This window comes from Micromesistius poutassou, assembly GCF_964030765.1.
Source record: "Micromesistius poutassou genome assembly, chromosome: 9".
Classification (NCBI taxonomy): Eukaryota; Metazoa; Chordata; class Actinopteri; order Gadiformes; family Gadidae; genus Micromesistius; species Micromesistius poutassou.
In genome coordinates, this window is record NC_140279.1 from 18,043,844 (window position 1) to 18,063,164 (window position 19,321).

Sequence of the window (19,321 nt, forward strand, 5' to 3'; positions counted from 1 at the left end):
AACACCAATCTGGGTCATTGGCCGTTAGTTGATTTCCACGCGCAGTTATATTGAGAAAAGATGGCATAGGCTCCTGTAGAAGCCACAAAAATCAGACGTGAGCTTCTAGTTTTTAGGTAAACACGTTTATTCGCGATGTCATTTGAAGCCACTACGCTAACCATAATCCTAAAGTAGCCTACACAACGCATGACAACACTATACACTATATGAAACACCACACACACACACACACACACACACACACACACACACACACACACACACACACAGAATATATGACACAACTTGTATAGACAATATAAACTAGAAAAAAACATTTCCTGCGGTGATGTATTGTGCAAAGTGATGTTGAAATATGTTTAAGTAAAGGCACATAGTTTAAAGAAATGTTAAATGGCTTAAATCAAGTGAAGGGATTTGAACATTCTAAATGGATAAACAATGTAAACCTGCACACCATTTAAAAATGTAAAATGGCGGAAAACACATAAAGTGAATAATTTGTCTTAGTGTGTGTGGTGAACAATAGGCTACAGGACATTTTAAAAGGTGAGTTAAAAAGGAAATAGTCCAAGGCAAATGTTTGATCCTGATGGTATTTTATAAGTGAAGGCAGGCAATGTGATAATAAAATAAATATTTAATCCACTGAATCCTCAGAATGCTCTATATAATCATTAGTGATGGATTGTAACTGCCCTTAGGCCTACTGAAGTAGGCCTACTTTATTCTTTATTTGGATCGTGGTCGCTATAGTCTTCCTCGTTAGTCACTACGCTGATAACAGCTGTTTTTGGAGATGCGTAGGGCTACGGATAAATTGTCGTTTTCTTTGCATGAAAAATGATCATTTAAATCCACAAACAACATATGTGTAATCCGGGGCATATAAAGAATTGGACCAGAAAATAATTACTTTCTCTCCATTGAAATCCATTCATATTTTACGATCTCATAGGTCCCATGGGGACTACCGGAAGGGGCGAGACTTACGAGCTATATTGTTTGAGTTATGTTTTTGTTGCTTGGGATCCTGAGGATCCCATTTTTTTTTCTTGCATTTTATTGCTCATTATTTTGTTTGTATTATTTTTTAACATAAAAAAATGAAAAATAAAAAATACGGGGAAAGATTACCTCCCCTTTCTCTGCTTTCCCCGCCCAGAGAATTTGTCCTGACCGCCCATGATAAAATGAGCTACGATTGTGTTTGTCTACATCTGTTTACATCAGTGTTTGTCTGTACGAGCGCCGCATTGTTTTTATCTGGAGAGACATCATGGCTTGTAAACGAGCGAAGCATGGCAGTTGCTCAGTGTTTGGATGTACAAATGAACACAAAGGTCTATTTTTAGTTCCTTCATCCAAGCCTCTGAAGAACCAGTGGGTTAATTTTAGTTTATCTGGAAATGCGCCGACACAACTTCACAAAGTGTTGTATGTCTGCGCCAAACATTTCACCGACGACTGCTTCGTCAACTTGGGCCAATACAGAGCTGGACTTACTGAACTTCTGAAGAATGAGTCTAGATCAATACCAACTCTCCTCGGCTCGGCTACAAACCTCGGACAAGTAAGTAAACTAACGCTATATCATCGTGTTGCTTTACTGTATATGGTTACCTTGTTGTTACCCGTTGAATGTGGCTGTAGCATTAGCGCTACAGCTAACAGCCCAGTTACTGTCGCTAATGTAAAGGTAGATAGCATCAGGTGTGTGTGTGTGTGTGTGTGTGTGTGTGTGTGTGTGTGTGTGTGTGTGTGTGTGTGTGTGTGTGTGTGTGTGTGTGTGTGTGTGTGTGTGTGTGTGTGTGTGTGTGTGTGTGTGTGTGTGTGTGTGTGTGTGTGTGTGTGTGTGTGTGTGTGTGTGTGTGTGTGTGTCACCCTACTACAAACGAACACACCTGTCTTTTACCAGCTACGTGATCGCAGTAGTTCTAGCGTTTTACTGGTGTGGAGATAATTATGGCCTGATAACTCTTCCTAAATACTTTAAAGAACTAAGATACTTTAGGTTAATCAAATTCTGCCGTGCGGAGCCGAGTGTGCAGGGTGGAAATCATCTTCTAATTCACCATCCAAAAGAGATGCTTCCTCCGTTGCAACTCCAACACACACCCATAGAAAGCACCTTTATGATTCAATGTGTCGTTGGTGGGGATTGACAATTATTCTGTGCAAATGAAAGCATATGTCTTGTGTGTGTTTCCTTCGTTATGTGGAAAGCAGCAGAGCCCAGACACCATTTCAATCAAGGTTGAAGAGGATATTGGTGAAGGCATGCCTGCTGTAGGTTAGTAATACACATTGCATCTATGCAAGCAAACAACCTGGATCCACTGAGGATGTACTTGATGCTACCTGCTCTAAAAAGCCAGGTCCTCTTTTGGGGGAGTTTTGGAGAGACATCCCTCTCCAAAACTCTGAATCTGTGTCTGCAGTACAGATTCTAAACCCTCTGTGTCAGTTACATACACATACATTGAAATAATTTCTTTGTGTTCAAATACACACTGCCTCCTTTTGTGCAAATAATGTATCAAAACAATTACTATGTCTTTTTTTTCTCCCTCTGCAGAAGACTGTGATGCATTTGGAGATCACAGCATGCAGCGCGGTGCCACCTTGGATAGTCTGCGTGTGGACACCCCTGGCTCCCCCCACATGTCCAGTCACAACGGGGAGCTGAGGATCCATAGCGTCTACGGAAAAGGGGAGGGTCCACTGGCGGTCGACGGCCATGACACCCTCTTTACGGCGTTCAAAGTGGAGGCCCTGAACTCTCTGTCTGCGGACCACAGCGTGGCCAAGAGCCTGGATTGCGGCGAGCGGTTGGTCTGCCACGAGGAGCTGAGTGTGCAGGTTGGAAATCATCTTCTCTTCCAACATCCAAAAGAGAGGCTTCCTCCGTTACAACTCCAGCACACACCCATAGAAAGCACACACCTTTATGATTCAATTTGTTGTTAGTGGGGATTGACAATTATTCTGTGCAAATGAAAGAATGTCTTTGTCTCTGTGTTTCCTTCTTTATGTGGAATGCAGCAGAGCCCAGACACCATTTCAATCAAGGTTGAGGAGGATATTGGTGGAGACATGCCTGCTTTAAGTTAGTAATACACATTGTATCTATGCAAGCAAACAACCTGGATCCATTGAGGATGTACTCGATTCTACCTGCTCTAAAAAGCCTGGTCCTCTTTTGAAAAGCATCATGACCAGAGCCCTGCTAAACATGCAGACTACTTTTTATAGTAGAATGATTTACATCTTCTTCATGGCAGACGGGTATCAGGAATGCTGAGATTAGCTCTGACTCCCAATATAACTACAGTATTGGTAAAACATGTGATAGGAAACAACAGCTGATCTGGGTTGTGTCTTCATGACTTCCCCACAGCCTTAAAAGGTGGAGATGTAGCGGTGCCTTCTCAGCTGGAGACTTTGACCCTTGACCACCCCAAGGGGGACAAGGAAAAGGCATAATCAACAAATAGAAAGAATGTCAAAATAAAAATGTTCCACTCCCCAGGTGTTTACAAATTACATACTGTTTCCCTTCGATGAAATAATTAATTAATACCATTACTTTCTCTGTCTTTGTTTTCCTCTCTGCAGAAGACTGCGATGACATTAGAGACAGCAGCACACAGCGCGGCGCCACCTCAGAGAGTCTGCGTGTGGACACCCCTGGCTCCCCCCACATGTCCAGTCACAACGGGGAGCTGCGGATCCTGAGCGTCTACGGAAAAGGGGAGGGTCCACTGGCGGTCGACGGCCATGACACCCTCTTTACGGCGTTCAAAGTGGAGGCCCTGAACTCTCTGTCTGCGGACCACAGCGTGGCCAAGAGCCTGGATTGCGGCGAGCGGTTGGTCTGCCACGAGGAGCTGAGTGTGCAGGTTGGAAATCATCTTCTCTTCCAACATCCAAAAGAGAGGCGTCCTCCGTTACAACTCCAGCACACACCCATAGAAAGCACACACCTTTATGATTCAATTTGTCGTTAGTGGGGATTGACAATTATTCTGTGCAAATGAAAGAATGTCTTTGTCTGTGTGTTTCCTTCTTTATGTGGAATGCAGCAGAGCCCAGACACCATTTCAATCAAGGTTGAGGAGGATATTGGTGGAGACATGCCTGCTTTAAGTTAGTAATACACATTGTATCTATGCAAGCAAACAACCTGGATCCATTGAGGATGTACTCGATTCTACCTGCTCTAAAAAGCCTGGTCCTCTTTTGAAAAGCATCATGACCAGAGCCCTGCTAAACATGAAGACTACTTTTTATAGTAGAATGATTTACATCTTCTTCATGGCAGACGGGTATCAGGAATGCTGAGATTAGCTCTGACTCCCAATATAACTACAGTATTGGTAAAACATGTGATAGGAAACAACAGCTGATCTGGGTTGTGTCTTCATGACTTCCTTCATGACTTCCTGTGGGGAAGTCTTGTGTCTTCATGACTTCCCCACAGCCTTAAAAGGTGGAGATGTAGCGGTGCCTTCTCAGCTGGAGACTTTGACCCTTGACCACCCCAAGGGGGACAAGGAAAAGGCATAATCAACAAATAGAAAGAATGTCAAAATAAAAATGTTCCACTCCCCAGGTGTTTACAAATTACATACTGTTTCCCTTCGATGAAATAATTAATTAATACCATTACTTTCTCTGTCTTTGTTTTCCTCTCTGCAGAAGACTGCGATGACATTAGAGACAGCAGCACACAGCGCGGCGCCACCTCAGAGAGTCTGCGTGTGGACACCCCTGGCTCCCCCCACATGTCCAGTCACAACGGGGAGCTGCGGATCCTGAGCGTCTACGGAAAAGGGGAGGGTCCACTGGCGGTCGACGGCCATGACACCCTCTTTACGGCGTTCAAAGTGGAGGCCCTGAACTCTCTGTCTGCGGACCACAGCGTGGCCAAGAGCCTGGATTGCGGCGAGCGGTTGGTCTGCCACGAGGAGCTGAGTGTGCAGGTTGGAAATCATCTTCTCTTCCAACATCCAAAAGAGAGGCGTCCTCCGTTACAACTCCAGCACACACCCATAGAAAGCACACACCTTTATGATTCAATTTGTCGTTAGTGGGGATTGACAATTATTCTGTGCAAATGAAAGAATGTCTTTGTCTGTGTGTTTCCTTCTTTATGTGGAATGCAGCAGAGCCCAGACACCATTTCAATCAAGGTTGAGGAGGATATTGGTGGAGACATGCCTGCTTTAAGTTAGTAATACACATTGTATCTATGCAAGCAAACAACCTGGATCCATTGAGGATGTACTCGATTCTACCTGCTCTAAAAAGCCTGGTCCTCTTTTGAAAAGCATCATGACCAGAGCCCTGCTAAACATGAAGACTACTTTTTATAGTAGAATGATTTACATCTTCTTCATGGCAGACGGGTATCAGGAATGCTGAGATTAGCTCTGACTCCCAATATAACTACAGTATTGGTAAAACATGTGATAGGAAACAACAGCTGATCTGGGTTGTGTCTTCATGACTTCCTTCATGACTTCCTGTGGGGAAGTCTTGTGTCTTCATGACTTCCCCACAGCCTTAAAAGGTGGAGATGTAGCGGTGCCTTCTCAGCTGGAGACTTTGACCCTTGACCACCCCAAGGGGGACAAGGAAAAGGCATAATCAACAAATAGAAAGAATGTCAAAATAAAAATGTTCCACTCCCCAGGTGTTTACAAATTACATACTGTTTCCCTTCGATGAAATAATTAATTAATACCATTACTTTCTCTGTCTTTGTTTTCCTCTCTGCAGAAGACTGCGATGACATTAGAGACGGCAGCACACAGCGCGGCGCCACCTCAGGGAGTCTGCGTGTGGACCCCCCTGGCTCCACCCACATGTCCAGTAACAACGGGGAGCTGCGGATCCTGAGCGTCTACGGAAAAGGGGAGGGTCCACTGGCGGTCGACGGCCATGACACCCTCTTCACGGCGTCCGAACTGGAGGCTAAGAGTTCGCTGTCCGCCGACGAGCGGCTCGTCCACCGTGAGGAGCTGGCGGGCAGCCGCAAGGGCCGGCCCTGTGTCTTGTGTGGCAAGGTTTTTCCCAGCAATGCCAAGATGATCGTCCACATGCGTTCCCACACCGACGAGAAGCCGTACGGGTGCGACCAATGCATGAAGCGTTTCGGACAGAAGGGCAACCTGAAGAGCCACATGAGGACTCACTCTGAGGAGAAGCCCTACAGCTGTGACCAATGCATGAAGCGCTTCACACAGAAAGGCGCCCTTGATAGACACATGATGACTCACACCGGGGAGAAGCCCTACAGCTGTGACCAATGCACAAAGAGCTTCAGTGAAAGCTCCGCCCTGAAGATCCATATGAGGACTCACACCGGGGAGAAGCCCTACAGCTGTGACCAATGCACGACGCGCTTCAGAGACAAAGGCGCCGTTGTTAGACACATGATGACTCACACCGGGGAGAAGCCCTACAGCTGTGACCAATGCATGAAGTGCTTCAGAATAAGGTCCTCCCTGAAGATCCATATGAGGACTCACACCGGGGAGAGGCCCTACAGCTGTGACCAATGCACGAAGTGCTTCAGAGACAAAGGCGCCCTTGATAGACACATGATGACTCACACCGGGGAGAAGCCCTACAGCTGTGACCAATGCATGAAGCGCTACCAACAAAGATCTGCCCTGAAGAACCACATGAAGACTCACTCTGGGGACCGTGGACTCATGGCCGTGTTGCCCCGCTCTTTTGAAAATCGAAAATCTTGATGCTCTTCTGAAAATCGTATGTCCATCGGCCACCGTTGCCTTGGTGCCTAGCGTTCTTCCCGTTTTGTTTTTTTCTTTCCCCCCTGCTCATCTGTCCTGTCAAGTCCGCCCCTGCAACAAAATGTTAGTACATGTGCTTGATGGGTCAACACAACAGTAATGTTATCAACAAGTGTGACCAATAAAATGCAAGCGTTAAAGAGCTCTCGTTGACGGGCTGTCCGATCCATACAGCACAGCGATCCCAAATACGACGTGAAAATAAATGCAAGCGTTTGAAAAACAATCAATAAATAGCTGTTGTATATATTGACTAAGTAATGGGCTAGTGCCCACACAAGCTACATTTCTCAAGCATTTCTGAAGTTCCAGAGCAGCAGAGCTTTTAGCTGCACTCTGAAATAAAACTGCAAAGGATCAGTAAAAAAGTGATGCCTCTGCCAGCGTTGCCAAATTGGGCCCCATTTCCTGCCCAATCTGGCAACACTGGCGACCCCCATGACAGTGACATCACGTACACAATCCTTGGGCTGAGGCCTGCAACGTCTCTAAGATGGCAGAGGGAGGGTTATTGTCATTTTGAAATAATTGTAATTAAATGTGTAATTAAAAAATATATATAATTAATATATAATACAAATTCTAATCTTATACACTAGTTTTAATTAACAATTCAACAAATTCACTCATTCCCTTTTCAAAAAGTGGAGAATTGTCACAAAAGGGCTCCTCAAGATGCAGATAAACTTCAAAACAATGAACAATTTCTCTAGAAGCGTTACTGTTTATTAAAAATGCATGAATGTTTTTAGAAATGGATTTGTGCCCTCAGAAAATTGCCCGCTGCAGGCCAAGTGGCCTTGCCACCAAAATCACAAAATTCCAGGCCTGGTGTGCACATGCTGAAGCTCAAGAGCAATGCAGTGCTTTGACACGGGGCAACGGAACGCTTTGATTGACACCTCTATCCTGTATTCGTTGAAATGATTGCTGTAAGTTTCATGATTGAAGACGCTTTCCAACTTTTTATTTGCATTCTGTTTTTATTGTCAATAATGATGTGTTTGAATAACTTATTTTTAGGACAGCAAAATACATTTAATTTCAAAGCTTGATCCTGGGAAGATACAGGCAGCGGAATGACCACGCATACATTCAATGAGACGATGGGTGTACATGATTCTTATTGGAAACTTTCACATCGTGGGAAAATACAAAGGTAACAATGGTGAGGAGGAGTAATGAGAGTTTAGGATTGGCTAGAGGAGAGACTAAGTTAAATTGCAATACACTATGGGTGAAGTGAACAGTGCTGCAAGACTTTGAAGCAGTGGTTCTCAAACTTTTTCGGTCATCCCCCACTTTGGTCAAGGGGGAATTTCCAAGCCCCACCTGCCCCATCGCCCCAACACAATGCTAATGAAATACACCAAGCTTAACATTTCCAAATTTATTGAAGTAACATGTATCTAAATTATAACTCAATAACATCAAATAACAGCACGTTCAACAATAGAGCAAATAAAAGTGCAGCGGTGTCATGACTTGTATCAAGTTCAAAAAAAGAACTTATGAGACCTAACCCTGCGTGGCTGCAAAGCTGCAAGCTTAAAATGTTAAAATGTATTTTAAAAAAAAATCATTATAAGTGACACAGCTACAAAATATGCGAGCAGTGCCCCCGGCCGAGAAGCGAGCTCGAGTGTCAGCGGACACACTATCGGACGTAGAGGATTCCAGTGATGAGGCGCTGCAGCATCGGGACGAACCTAGAATACCTCATTCGTTGCCCAAGCCAGGCTGGCAGCTCATACAAAAATAAGTAAGGGATAATGTAGAGAACGACAGTCATTATCGGGAAAATAAGCCCCGACAGGGCGAACCGGACACTGACGCAAAGCGGAAGTGGCTTGCTTCGCTTGCTTTCCTTGACAGCGGTCATTATGTGCTTAGCAATAACTCACCGCCGGAAGTCGGGAAGGCCCATGCAAGTGAACGGAGTGTTCCACAGCACTGAGAAGAGCCGTGTAATAATCCATAATATATAAACTCAAGTTTTTTTTGTCTTTTTAAGTGGTGGGTACAAAGTGAATCTTGACGAAAACTGGTGGGTAGGCCTACTCGGCGTAACCCCAGCGTAAGACGCCTATGGTTACGACGTCAGTGAAAGTATCAGAGGCTCATTGATTTCTATACGGCAATTCACCATGACGTCACACTAGGTTCTTCCGGGTGGCAAAAGCCGATGCATTTTCCGTTGGCACCACTAGTAAACAAACCCTTCCACGATCGAGAAAACAGAGTAAATGGCTTGAATTAATGATTTTCTTCTTGCGGGGTGCTACGGGACGTCTCATTAATATATATATATATATATATAATATATTATATTATATTAATATAGTTTTCAACAACAATGTTTTGTTGACTGTGTGACATAGTCTTTATTGTTATTTATTTATTATTATTCATTATTATTATTTGTGTTTACAGCCGGCTGGATGGCTTCTGGTCAGTGGTAGCCGCTCGTTCTGCCACCCGGAAGTGTCGTTACGGCTATTGTTTACTAACATTCTGAAATGCCGTATTGGAAAAATAATACATACATTAGATATCTATATATCTTAGGGACTTATAGACTGTATCTCTGTTGCTGCAGCAGCAGAGTTTATTCTGTCTTGACACTTTATATTGATATTTTGTATTACATTCTTCCCTTAAATTATTATGTTTACAGTGATTGTTTTATATGTATTTTTTATGTATGTCGCTTTGGATAAAAGCGTCTGCCAAATACTTAAACATAAATAAACACCTGAAAGTTTTTATATCAGCTAAAACCACCAATCTGTTTCACTGGATTCAGAATAAAACCATATTCTGTCTTACCCAACAATGTTAGTATTTGAATATTGTTACTTGAACAACTTATTCATGGTTCCAATTATACTGTTAAGAAAGTATTGTCTTATACTTTGCCTAAAATTAGACAAAATAGAACATTTCCTTACAAAGACGAATGGGGCCGGGGAACTAAGTTTTAACTTAATATTTGCCTTGTAGAATTCAGCAAGATTAAAAGTGCAAATATATCAATAAAAATTGGGAAATATACACAAGTTAACATTCAATTCAATTTTATTTATAGAGCGCCAAAACATTCCACGTCTCATGGCGCTTTACAGAGTATTGAACATTCAGAGAGAGCCCATGAGTAACAGGGGCGAGGAAAAACTCCCTAGAATTGGAGATACATGTAGGAAGAAACCTCGAGCAGATCCACGACCCGAGGGCCTGACCCATCTGCCTAGGGTCAGTTACAGGGCAGTGAGGTTTGTATACATGATAAATGAATAGGTTAGTTAGGTGTAGAGAATAGAACATGGTGTTTAGAGCCACCTGGGGTGTATGTTACAAAGAGGTGGGATGGTTACTGAACCAGTATGATAATGCATGAATCCCATTTATTGTCAGAAAGTTCAAATAGTCTAGTGTAGGGATGAATTGTCATAGGGATTAGGAATTGTCATAGGGCAGTAGTGGATCGCTAGGCAGCGCAGGCCAGGAATCCGGTCAAGGGGACAGCAACAAGCGATGGTAGGGCAGTCATAGGGATGGGACTTCAGGTGCGATGAGGGCCAAATACAAGGATGGCTGATGACTGGTAATGGTTTACCTCACAAGTGAGGTAAGGGGGAAGAGAGAGAGATATATATAGAGTGGGTTAGTATTGCTATACGTTTCATGATCGTTAGTATTTCAAGTGTATCAATGGTACTATATAGTGTTACACTATAGAGAGAAAAGGCAAGATATGTTATATATTGATAATATGATTTATCAAGCCTCAGTTCATAGCCGGGTGAACACATAGTTCAACAGTAATCCCAAAAATGACCCCATTCCAGTTGTCAGGTAAGTGTGGCAGGGCCTTTTCCTGTTTATCACACATTTCACAAAGGTGGGCTACACAAAATTGGGTTGGAAAGCTAGACTAGCTATACTGTATAGTCACTGTCCATCTGATTGTCTAGTTAGCTAACATATATTACCCCCCCCCCCCCCTACACAATCTGGACTATTTTTTTCATTGAATTGACAAGCAATTCTATTATGGTCATACTCTTGTTTGCTAGCGGCTACGATTTCAGTACTATTGAAGATCCTTGCTCCTTCTCAACTCTGTGGTAATATTTTTTTCACAAAATACAACCAATAGTACGTTAATGTTAAATACTTAACACTTACTAATACTTACTTACTTGTGAAAAGTAATCCCCTGATTCCTATTTTCGACGGTCCGCTCATTTGAGCAGGAACACCAGCCCGGCATCCTTGTTCTCTTCTGTAGACGCGACCTGTCAGCTGTCAGTTCAGGCTGCTCATCACCACTCCAAGACGGCGGCCGAATTTCTCGCGTCACAGCAGCCAATGCTGCGTCTACTTATAAGATGTCTATGGGCGCTCCTGTCACTGGCGCGTCACTTCCGGGCCAAAGGTTGTTTGGTCCGACAGAGCGACTACTTGTCACTGCTCAGGGTTTCCCGTGCGCGCTGTGGTACTGGATTGGTAAGTACTCTCTTTGTTTTTCGGCAATATAGTTTATACTATCTGATGGCTGACCCTAGTGTGGTCTCAGGTAAACGCCGAGGACGGCCGGAGTCCTCTCTCCCTCCCTCCTCCTGTGTGAACGGGGGTGTGTGTGTCCGAGTTTGGTCATAAAAAGGTATGTGTGAGCATAGCGAACAACCGCAGCATTTCTGGCAATGTAGTAAAACTAACACCATTTTCTCACAATCAGAATCAACTGCAATCAGCTCATTGGGGTCGCTGCTGCTTTGCTCGCCGATATTGTCTCCATGCTGCTCTGCTCCGCTGCTTCTTCGCTTCACGCGCTGTATTTACCCCACGTGTGTCGCTCCGGCTGGCACTTCGTGCCCACTGCCGCCTGTCGCTGCGGCGTATCCCTCCCGAGAAGCCCTACCAGGAGCGCTCATCCAGGGTGTCTTCTAACCGGGGCTTCTCTCCCCATGTGTGAATGAGTGTGTTAAAGTGTGTACTTTTGGTTTGATGATTTACTTAGTCGGCTGGCGGCCGAGTGTGAAGCGGCTGGGATGAGGATCAGCACCACTAAATCTGAGGCCATGACTCTTAGCAGGAAACCGGTGGATTGCCCTCTCCGGGTAGGAAATGAGTCCTTAGCCCAAGTGAAGGAGTTTAAGTACCTCGGGGTCTTGTTCGCGAGTGAGGGTACGATGGAGCGTGAGATTGGCCGGAGAATCGGAGCAGCGGGGGCGGTATTGCGTTCGCTTTACCGCACTGTTGTGATGAAAAGAGAGCTGAGCCGCAAGGCAAAGCTCTCTATCTACCGGTCGATCTTCGTTCCTACCCTCACCTATGGTCATGAGGGGTGGGTGATGACCGAAAGGACGAGATCGCGGATACAAGCGGCCGAGATGAGTTTTCTCAGGAGGGTGGCTGGCTTCTCCCTTAGGGATAGGGTGAGAAGTTCAGTCATCCGGGAGGAACTCGGATTAGAGCCGCTGCTCCTTTGCTTAGAAAGGAGTCAGTTGAGGTGGTTCGGGCATCTGGTAAGGATGCCCACTGGACGCCTCCCTTGGGAGGTGTTCCAGGCACGACCAGTGGGGAGGAGACCCCGGGGAAGACCCAGGACTAGGTGGAGAGATTATATCTCAACACTGGCCTGGGAACGCCTCGGGATCCCCCCGTCAGAGCTGGTCAATGTGGCCCGGGAAAGGGAAGTCTGGGGCCCCCTGCTTGAGCTGCTGCCCCCGCGACCCGACCCCGGATAAGCGGATGAGGATGAGGAGGATGAGGATTTACTTAGTCTGTGTATTGTGTTTGTTTTCTTTTGGGTTTTTGTTTTCATATTCTTTTGTCTATTTCTATACAAGTTAATAGTGGGCAAGGTTCTGTCAATTGCCCACTGATTCCTGTATTTCTCTTTTTAGTGGCTGGAGACCGGTGGTGGCGTGCTGGTGTCCTGGTGGTGGTGTCCCCCCTTGTCTCGTTTGCTGTGTTTGGGTGATTTTGGTTGCTTTATTTAGGTGGAACCCCCCCTGCACTAGTCACTGTTCACTTGCTCGCTCCAAGCCCCTACTTGTTTTGAGTAAATGATCAAGAGGACTGTTTTAAAAAGAAGTGATTTAATAAATTGTATCTTCCCACAATATCCCAAACCACGTCTCATGCCTGTTCAATGTGAGTGACCTTACCTGTGTGCCTTGCACGTTAAATTAATTCCCTGGGTGAAATTCCCAGGGTGGTGTTGTCTGTTTCTTTTTCTGGTTTCTAGTTAGATCTTTAGTTTCATTTCCTTTAGCCTATCACCTCGCCACATATACATTATCCCTTACTTATGAGCTGCCAGCCTGGCTTGGACAACGAATGAGGTATTAATACTGATACTCTTTGGCTGGGATGCAATGATGAGGCATCAGACAATCAAGTCATTTTAGCCTGAATACATGAAGGTAAACAGCACCAGAGCAGGTCGGTAGTACCATGGACATACAGAGCGATAACCTGTTGAACTAAATGGATGTGGCAGGCTCTTGAGCTTCAGCATGTGCACACAAGGCCTGTGATTTTAGTGGCAAGGCCACTTGGCCTGCAGCAGGGCAATTTTATGAGGGTACAAAGGGCACAAATCCATTTCTAAAAACATTCATGCATTTTTTATAAACAGTAACGCTTCTAGAGAAATTGTTCATTGTTTTGAAGTTTATCTGCATCTTGAGGAGCCCTTTTGTGACAATTCTCCACTTTTTGAAAAGGGAATTAGTGAATTTGTTGAATTGTTAATTAAAACTAGTGTATAAGATTAGAATTTGTATTATATCTTTTTTTTAATTACACATTTAATTACAATTATTTCAAAATGACAATAACCCTCCCTCTGCCATCTTAGAGACGTTGCAGGCCTCAGCCCAAGGATTGTGTACGTGATGTCACTGTCATGGGGGTCGCCAGTGTTGCCAGATTGGGCAGGAAATGGGGCCCAATTTGGCAACGCTGGCAGAGGCATCACTTTTTTACTGATCCTTTGCAGTTTTATTTCAGAGTGCAGCTAAAAGCTCTGCTGCTCTGGAACTTCAGAAATGCTTGAGAAATGTAGCTTGTGTGGGCACTAGCCCATTACTTAGTCAATATATACAACAGCTATTTATTGATTGTTTTTCAAACGCTTACATTTATTTTCACGTCGTATTTGGGATCGCTGTGCTGTACGGATCGGGCAGCCAGTCAACGATAGCTCTTTAACGCTTGCATTTTATTGGTCACACGTGTTGACCCATCAAGCACATGTACTAATATTTCGGACTTGACAGGACAGATGAGCAGGGGGGAAAGAAAAAAACAAAACGGGAAGAACACTAGGCACCAAGGCAACGGTGGCCGATGAACATAAGATTTTCAGAAGAGCATCAAGATTTTCGATTTTCAGAAGAGCGGGGCAACACGGCCATGGGCTTGTCCCCAGAGTGAGTCTTCATGTGGATCTTCAGTTTGGAGTTTTCACTGAAGCTCTTCGTGCATTGGTCACAGCTGTAGGGCTTCTCCCCGGTGTGAGTCATCATGTGTCTATCAAGGGCGCCTTTGCCTCTGAAGCGCGTCATGCATTGGTCACAGCTGTAGGGCTTCTCCCCGGTGTGAGTCCTCATATGGATCTTCAGGGAGCAGTTTTCACTGAAGCGCTTTGTGCATTGGTCACAGCTGTAGGGCTTCTCCCCGTTGTGAGTCCTCATGTGGCTCTTCAGTTTGGAGTTTTCACTGAAGCTCTTCGTGCATTGGTCACAGCTGTAGGGCCTCTCCCCGGTGTGAGTCCTCATATGGATCTTCAGGGAGGAGCTTATTCTGAAGCGCTTCATGCATTGGTCACAGCTGTAGGGCTTCTCCCCGGTGTGAGTCATAATGTGTCTATCAAGGGCGCCTTTGTCTCTGAAGGGCTTCATGCATTGGTCACAGCTGTAGGGCCTCTCCCCGGTGTGAGTCCTCATATGGATCTTCAGGGAGCAGTTTTCACTGAAGCGCTTTGTGCATTGGTCACAGCTGTAGGGCTTCTCCCCGGTGTGAGTCCTCATGTGGCTCTTCAGTTTGGAGCTTTCACTGAAGCGCTTCGTGCATTGGTCACAGCTGTAGGGCTTCTCCTCAGAGTGAGTCTTCATGTGTCTATCAAGGGCGCCTTTCTGTCCGTAACGCTTCATGCATTGGTTGCACCCGTACGGCTTCTCGTCGGTGTGGGAACGCATGTGGACGATCATCTTGGCATTGTTGGGAAAAACCTTGCCACACAAGACACAGGGCCGGCCCTTGCGGCTGCCCGCCAGCTCCTCACGGTGGACGAGCCGCTCGTCGGCGGACAGCGAACTCGTAGCCTCCAGTTCGGACGCCGTGAAGAGGGTGTCATGGCTGTCGACCGCCAGTGGACCCTCCCCTTTTCCGTAGACGCTCAGGATCTGCAGCTCCCCGTTGTTACTGGACATGTGGGAGGAGCCAGGGGGGGTGGCGGAGGTGGCGCCGCGCTGTGTGCTGCCGTCTCTAATGTCATCGCAGTCTTCTGCAGAGAGGACTGCGAAGATATTAAGACAGGTATTAATTAATTATTTAATCGAAGGGAAACAGTATGGGGAGTGGAAAATTTTTATTTTGACATTCTTTCTTTCTATTTGTTGATTATGCCTTTTCCTTGTCCCCCTTGGGGTGGTCAAGGGTCAAAGTCTCCAGCTGAGAAGGCACCGCTACATCTCCACCTTTTAAGGCTGTGGGGAAGTCATGAAGACACAACCCAGGTCAGCTGTTGTTTCCTATCACATGTTTTACCAATACTGTAGTTATATTGGGAGTCAGAGCTAATCTCAGCATTCCTGATACCCGTCTGCCATGAAGAAGATGTAAATCATTCTACTATAAAAAGTAGTCTTCATGTTTAGCAGGGCTCTGGTCATGATGCTTTTCAAAAGAGGACCAGGCTTTTTAGAGCAGGTAGAATCGACTACATCCTCAATGGATCAAGGTTGTTTGCTTGCATAGATACAATGTGTATTACTAACCTAAAGCAGGCATGTCTCCACCAATATCCTCCTCAACCTTGATTGAAATGGTGTCTGGGCTCTGCTGCATTCCACATAAAGAAGGAAACACAGAGACAAAGACATTCTTTCATTTGCACAGAATAATTGTCAATCCCCACTAACAACAAATTGAATCATAAAGGTGTGTGCTTTCTATGGGTGTGTGCTGGAGTTGCAACGGAGGAAGCCTCTCTTTTGGATGTTGGAAGAGAAGATGATTTCCAACCTGCACACTTGGCTCCTCCTCAATAAATTATTATGCCAATTATTAGTAGGCCTACCATTGCATTTATAGCTATGACTGTGTACTAACCTCACTAAAATCAAGGCATTGCAATTCAAAGAATAAATCAATTACAATTATTAAAAGTATAAAAAATATTGATTTAGCACTGAAAAAACAACAACACCGTTTTCCGTTTTGCGCTTTGCAGACGGTCCCTAAGCTCGCGGATGATAGCTGACAGCTCATAGAAGCTGTCGGCACTTTGCGGACGGTCCCTAAACTCGCGGCTGGCAGCCGACAGCTCATAGAAGCTGTCTCATAGCGAGCCGTCGCTGAAGACGGCTCGTTTGGATGAAAACAAGGTTGTAGCTGGTTCTCTAGATTACTACATTTAGTCTTTTTCAGATATATGGAAACATGCCCACACCGCAGACATGTTGGCGCAGAGGCGCTTGTCCAGACAAGCGTGTGCTGGCCTCGGTTTTTGTTTGCGTCGTCACAATTTCCTGTTTCGGGCGTGTGGTTTCGGTGATTAAAGTGTTTCGGCCGAAAGCCGAAAATGCGCTTTTCGGTGGCCGAAATTTCGGTGCATCCCTACTAAAGTATCTTAGTTCTTTAAAGTATTTAGGAAGAGTTATCAGGCCATAATTATCTCCACATCAGTAAAACGCTAGAACTACTGCGATCACGTAGCTGGTAAAAGACAGGTGTGTTCGTTTGTAGTAGGGTGACCAGACATTCTTAAAGAGTCGGGACATCCCCTTGGTATCCAAGCAGTAGAGATCAGTGTCTGTAACCCCTTTGCTGTAAGACGCCTCGAATTGTGCCCATTCTCATCTGATCATCCTGGTTTGCAGAGGTGCACACTCTAACACGAACAGCAGAACCGGTTATCCAAATAACAAAGAAGTGTACAACACTCGCGTTACAGTGTGTGTATTCACACACACACACACACACACACACACACACACACACACACACACACACACACACACACACACACACACACACACACACACACACACACACACACACACACACACACACACACACACACACCTGATGCTATCTACCTTTACATTAGCGACAGTAACTGGGCTGTTAGCTGTAGCGCTAATGCTACAGCCACATTCAACGGGTAACAACAAGGTAACCATATACAGTAAAGCAACACGATGATATAGCGTTAGTTTACTTACTTGTCCGAGGTTTGTAGCCGAGCCGAGGAGAGTTGGTATTGATCTAGACTCATTCTTCAGAAGTTCAGTAAGTCCAGCTCTGTATTGGCCCAAGTTGACGAAGCAGTCGTCGGTGAAATGTTTGGCGCAGACATACAACACTTTGTGAAGTTGTGTCGGCGCATTTCCAGATAAACTAAAATTAACCCACTGGTTCTTCAGAGGCTTGGATGAAGGAACTAAAAGTACACCTTTGTGTTCATTTGTACATCCAAACACTGAGCAACTGCCATGCTTCACTCGTTTACAAGCCATGATGTCTCTCCAGATCAAAACAATGCGGCGCTCGTACGGTCGTAGCTCATTTTATCATGGGCGGTCAGGACAAATTCTCTGGGCGGGGAAAGCAGAGAAAGGGGAGGTAATCTTTCCCCGTATTTTTTATTTTTCATTTTTTTATGTTAAAAAATAATACAAACAAAATAATGAGCAATAAAATGCAAGCAACAAAAACATAACTCAAACAATATAGCTCGTAAGTCTCGCCCCTTCCGGTAGTCCCCATGGGACCTATGAGATCGTAAAATATGAATGGATTTCAATGGAGAGAAAGCAATTATTTTCTGGTCCCATTCTTTATATGCCCCGGATTACACAAGTTATTTGTGGATTTAAATTATAATTTTTCATGCAAAGAAAACTACAATTCATCGCGAAGAAGTTTGATAATGTTAGGTTTTGTGTGAGGCCGCTTTGTGAACTACAGCTGCTCTCGACGCGAATGATATACGTCACCCCCTCACTTGGAACTCTGGTACCGACATGGCGATCTCTCTGCTCCACTTCACTTTTTTTTTCCAAGGGGAGGATCGAAAGAGGTGTAAACCATTATAATTCAGGGCATGTGGAGAGTTTCAGTTATGCCGATGGGGAGATTGTCGGTCTTGTCCACGCCAGTCGCAGTGGGTGTGACGTCACATACATGTAGTCTTTCTCATTGTGTTTTCTCTAACAGCCTTTAACTGAACAATTGCACAATAAACTGTCAAACTCTTGATATGAAAAATTATCATTTAAATCCACAAACAGCATATGTGTAATCCGGGGCATATATTTTATTCAACTTGTGTGTCAATGAATTGTCCATGCAATTGAGAGCCTGTAACACAGGGTGTATGACTGGTGAAATGTTGGTGAACCACCTTATGTATGCAGATGATTTGGTCATTATTACCCAAGTAGTGCTGGACTACAGCAACTCCTTAATATCTGCACTGAGTATGGATTAAAACATGACATTAAATACAATGCTAGCAAGAGTGCTGTTTTAATATGTAGAACCAGAACCAAACAGGATAAAAGGCTAAATTTCCCTGCATTCAAACTGTCTGGCAATATTCTTGATGTATGTAGAAGGATTAAATACCTTGGACATTTTTATAAATGATCAGTTCGTTGAATGATGACGATGATGTGTACAGACAATGCTGCAAACTATACGCCCAGGCAAACACCATTGCACGCAAATTCAGTTTTTGTTCAACACAGGTGAAGGTAGCCCTGTTCAAAGCATATTGTACACCGCTTTACTGCGCTCAATTATGGTCAAGCTACAAAAAATCTAGCATGCAGAGGCTGAAAGTTGCGTACAATGATGCTATGTGCATCCTTTTAAAAATACCCAGAGGGGGCAGTGCTGCAGGAGTGAGCACATTCCATGCACTTTTAAGAAATCTTATGTTTAAATTTAGGAAACGATTGGAGGAATCTCAGAATAGTATCATTGTGGTACTTGTAAATCCCACTCTGAGCTGTCCTCGTTATACCTCCAGCCTGAGGGTGCACTGGCTGAAATGTTTGTATATGAACTGACTTTTTATATTTGGGGGTCAAGCAGCGAAGCTGCTAGACAACCTATTGTTTTCGTACTGTTTCCTATTATTATTATCCTGCCATGGGAGTCTAAGGCAGCCCATAGAACCCCATGGTAAAAAGTTGTGAAATGTGGCACACTGATTCAGGACAGTCCCATAAGCCCTCACAGCTAATTTG

At 44.7% G+C, this 19,321-nt stretch overlaps 2 protein-coding genes and 1 long non-coding RNA gene across 4 annotated transcripts; 2 read left to right on the forward strand and 1 right to left on the reverse strand.

Moving 5' to 3' along the window:
* The first annotated feature begins 1,329 nt into the window (after positions 1-1,329).
* On the forward strand, positions 1,330-6,897 carry LOC311353060 (uncharacterized protein). Its single transcript, XM_084472897.1, has 9 exons — positions 1,330-1,576; positions 2,233-2,296; positions 2,582-2,865; positions 3,049-3,112; positions 3,622-3,905; positions 4,089-4,152; positions 4,705-4,988; positions 5,172-5,235; positions 5,788-6,897. Exons 2-9 carry the CDS (start codon positions 2,284-2,286, stop codon positions 6,765-6,767), a joined length of 2,037 nt encoding a protein of 678 aa, XP_084329023.1. The 5' UTR covers positions 1,330-1,576; positions 2,233-2,283; the 3' UTR covers positions 6,768-6,897.
* A 3,037-nt stretch (positions 6,898-9,934) lies between these two features.
* Positions 9,935-12,967, forward strand: LOC311352675. Of its 2 annotated transcripts, XR_014636929.1 has the most exons (3): positions 9,935-11,336; positions 11,407-11,493; positions 12,740-12,967. It is a non-coding gene; the product is annotated as an uncharacterized lncRNA (long non-coding RNA). The 2 variants fall into 2 exon arrangements; XR_014636928.1 differs by having other exon boundaries at positions 11,407-12,967.
* LOC311352674 (uncharacterized protein) lies at positions 12,916-17,586 on the reverse strand. Its single transcript, XM_084472475.1, has 3 exons — positions 17,291-17,586; positions 15,842-15,905; positions 12,916-15,360 (listed from the first exon to the last, which is right to left on the reverse strand). Exons 1-3 carry the CDS (start codon positions 17,582-17,584, stop codon positions 14,216-14,218), a joined length of 1,503 nt encoding a protein of 500 aa, XP_084328601.1. The 5' UTR covers positions 17,585-17,586; the 3' UTR covers positions 12,916-14,215.
* Positions 17,587-19,321: the final 1,735 nt, after the last annotated feature.